The sequence below is a fragment of the Mandrillus leucophaeus genome, unplaced genomic scaffold (genome assembly GCF_000951045.1).
Source record: "Mandrillus leucophaeus isolate KB7577 unplaced genomic scaffold, Mleu.le_1.0 Scaffold1, whole genome shotgun sequence".
NCBI classification, from domain to species: Eukaryota; Metazoa; Chordata; class Mammalia; order Primates; family Cercopithecidae; genus Mandrillus; species Mandrillus leucophaeus.
In genome coordinates this window covers 9,061,450-9,063,653 of record NW_012098097.1, presented here as the reverse complement: position 1 = coordinate 9,063,653, position 2,204 = coordinate 9,061,450, and the positions used below count along the sequence as shown (strand labels likewise).

The window sequence follows — 2,204 nt, the reverse complement described above, 5'->3', positions numbered from 1 at the left end:
GGTCTTGAACTCCTGACCTCAGGTGATCCACCTGTCTTGGCTTCCCAAAGTGCTGGGATTATAGGCCCTAGCCACTGTGCCTGGCCAAAAAAAAAAAGTTTTTAAAGAAGAAAATAAAAATATCTCACTAGTCAGAGATGTCCACTGCTGAGCTGATATCTATCCTATAGCCATATCAACATAGATAGAGATGCTTTTATGTTGTGAACCATTTTGATTCGCCTCTTCATTTGGTAACTGTGTTAAGCACCTGCCTGGGGTCAGGCACAGTGAAGCTCTTGCCTCGTGCTGTGTGTGGCTGGGCCCACAGCACAGCATTAGGCCACCCTGTGCTCAGCCTGCTTGGCTGATGGGTGAGGACAGGCAGAGTGTGTAGCTGGCCATTCAGCGGCAGGGATGTTGCTGCTCCTTGGCCCTCCCAAGCTGCTAGCCTTGGTGCTGTTGGAGACCTGAGAGTTGGGAGGGCACCTGCTGGGTCCTCCTCTTGGGCAGAATCATGCGGGCTGGGCCCTGGCAGTGCCTCTCAGGCACCCCTCATTTTATGCCTCTTTGGGAAGGACAGGTCAGTGGCATAGCGTGGGAGACACTGGTGGGTTCGTGCAGCTCCTCAGGGAGTGGCCAGGCGTGATCCTCAGGGTGGGAACCACGCTCTCAGTCCTGCCCTGGGCCCTACAGGAACGCTGGCGGGTGACTGCCGAGCAGTCCAAGGCGGAGTCCATGCAGCGCGCCCTAGAGGAGCAAAGGAAGGTCACGGCCCAGCAGATGGCCATGGAAAGGGCGGAGCTGGAGCGGGCCAAGGTGAGTCAAGCCACTGCACTCAGCCCCTGCCCCTGCCATTATGCCCAGGGACACTCACCCTGTGCCCTCACCCCCCACATCCCAGAGCACCTTGCTGGAGGAGCAGAAGTCTGTCATGCTCAAGTGCGGGGAGGAGCGGCGGCGCCTGGCGGCCGAGTGGGCGGAGTTCTCTGCACAGCAAAAGCTGAGTAAGGAGCGGGCCGAGCGCGAGGCCGAGCGGGCGCTGCAGGTGGACACCCAGCGGGAGGGCACCCTCATCAGCCTGGCCAAGGTAGGGCCCAGAGCCTCTGGACAGTGGAGGGCCCGGGGTAGCCTGCGCCCCTCTATCTGGACACATCCGCTTCTAGTTTTAGGAAAGGAGAGTGTAGCACTAATGTCACAAGAGCATAGGGATTAAAACAGTAATCACATCATCATGCTAACAGCTTCCTCGTATTGTCCCAGGTGCATTATACATATTTTATCATTGGATCCTCATATTCCCATGACTTTGATCATTTAGAAATGAGGAAACCGAACTTCAGAGTTGAGCCTGCCACAGTCACGTGGCTTGTGAGGGCAGCACCCCGGCTTGGCCCCAGGCTTCTCTGGCCCTCCCTGGAAGCCCTTGGCTCCACCACCCCCTCCCAGGGGCAGGGTGGGCAGAGGGGACCCTAGAGTCCTGCACAGAGTGCAGCGCAACTCCTGGGAGGAGAATGCAGCAGGGCCTCCGCCATCTCCAGGAGCAAGCTGAGCTGAAGATCAGGGCCAGCGAGCTCCGGGCTGAGGAGAAGCAGCTGGCGGCAGAAAGAGCAGCCCTGGAGCAGGAGCGGCAGGAGCTGCGGCTGGAGAAGGAGAGGACCAACGCCACCGCCCTACGTGTCAAGCTCCGCGCGGAGGAGGTGGAGAGCATGAGCAAGGTGCTGCTCGGGCACATGGGTGTGGGCGCGGCTGAGCTCGGGCAGCCCTGACCCAGGCGGCCTCCCTGCAGGTGGCCTCCGAGAAGTATGAGGAGGGCGAGCGAGCATTGCGTGAGGCCCGGCAGGTGCAGGCAGAGCAGCAGGCCCGGTTGCAGGCGGTGCAGCAACAGCAGGAGAGGCTGCGGAAGCAGGAGCAGCACATGCACCAGGCAAGGCTCCCTGAGTGTATGGCACCCCTGCCCCCGACACCCCCAGCCTCGCACCTGACAGCTGAGTCCTTCTTTCCGGGGGAACGGGGACAGGAGCATCTGAGTCTGGCCCAGCAGAGGCTGCAACTGGACCGCGCACGACAGGACCTGCCCTCCAGCCTCATGGGTCTGTTCCCCAGGGCCCAGGGCCCTGCAGCCTCCAGCCAGAGAGGTGAGTGGCTCTGGAAGGAAGAGCCGGTGGCTCAGGACTGGGCAGGGGCAGTGCTAGGAGTGGGCAGGCCCTCCTCCAGCTGCTCCA

At 60.8% G+C, this 2,204-nt stretch overlaps 1 protein-coding gene across 1 annotated transcript in view; it reads left to right on the top strand.

The window, feature by feature from the left end:
- Nucleotides 1-2,204, top strand: part of FBF1 (Fas (TNFRSF6) binding factor 1) — a 48,038-nt gene that overhangs the window by 41,403 nt on the left and 4,431 nt on the right. Inside the window, exons 23-27 of the mRNA XM_011965860.1 lie at nt 676-798; nt 884-1,069; nt 1,521-1,697; nt 1,769-1,906; nt 2,000-2,117. Coding sequence (XP_011821250.1) covers nt 676-798; nt 884-1,069; nt 1,521-1,697; nt 1,769-1,906; nt 2,000-2,117 — 742 coding nt within the window. The remainder of the gene's footprint in view (nt 1-675; nt 799-883; nt 1,070-1,520; nt 1,698-1,768; nt 1,907-1,999; nt 2,118-2,204) is intronic.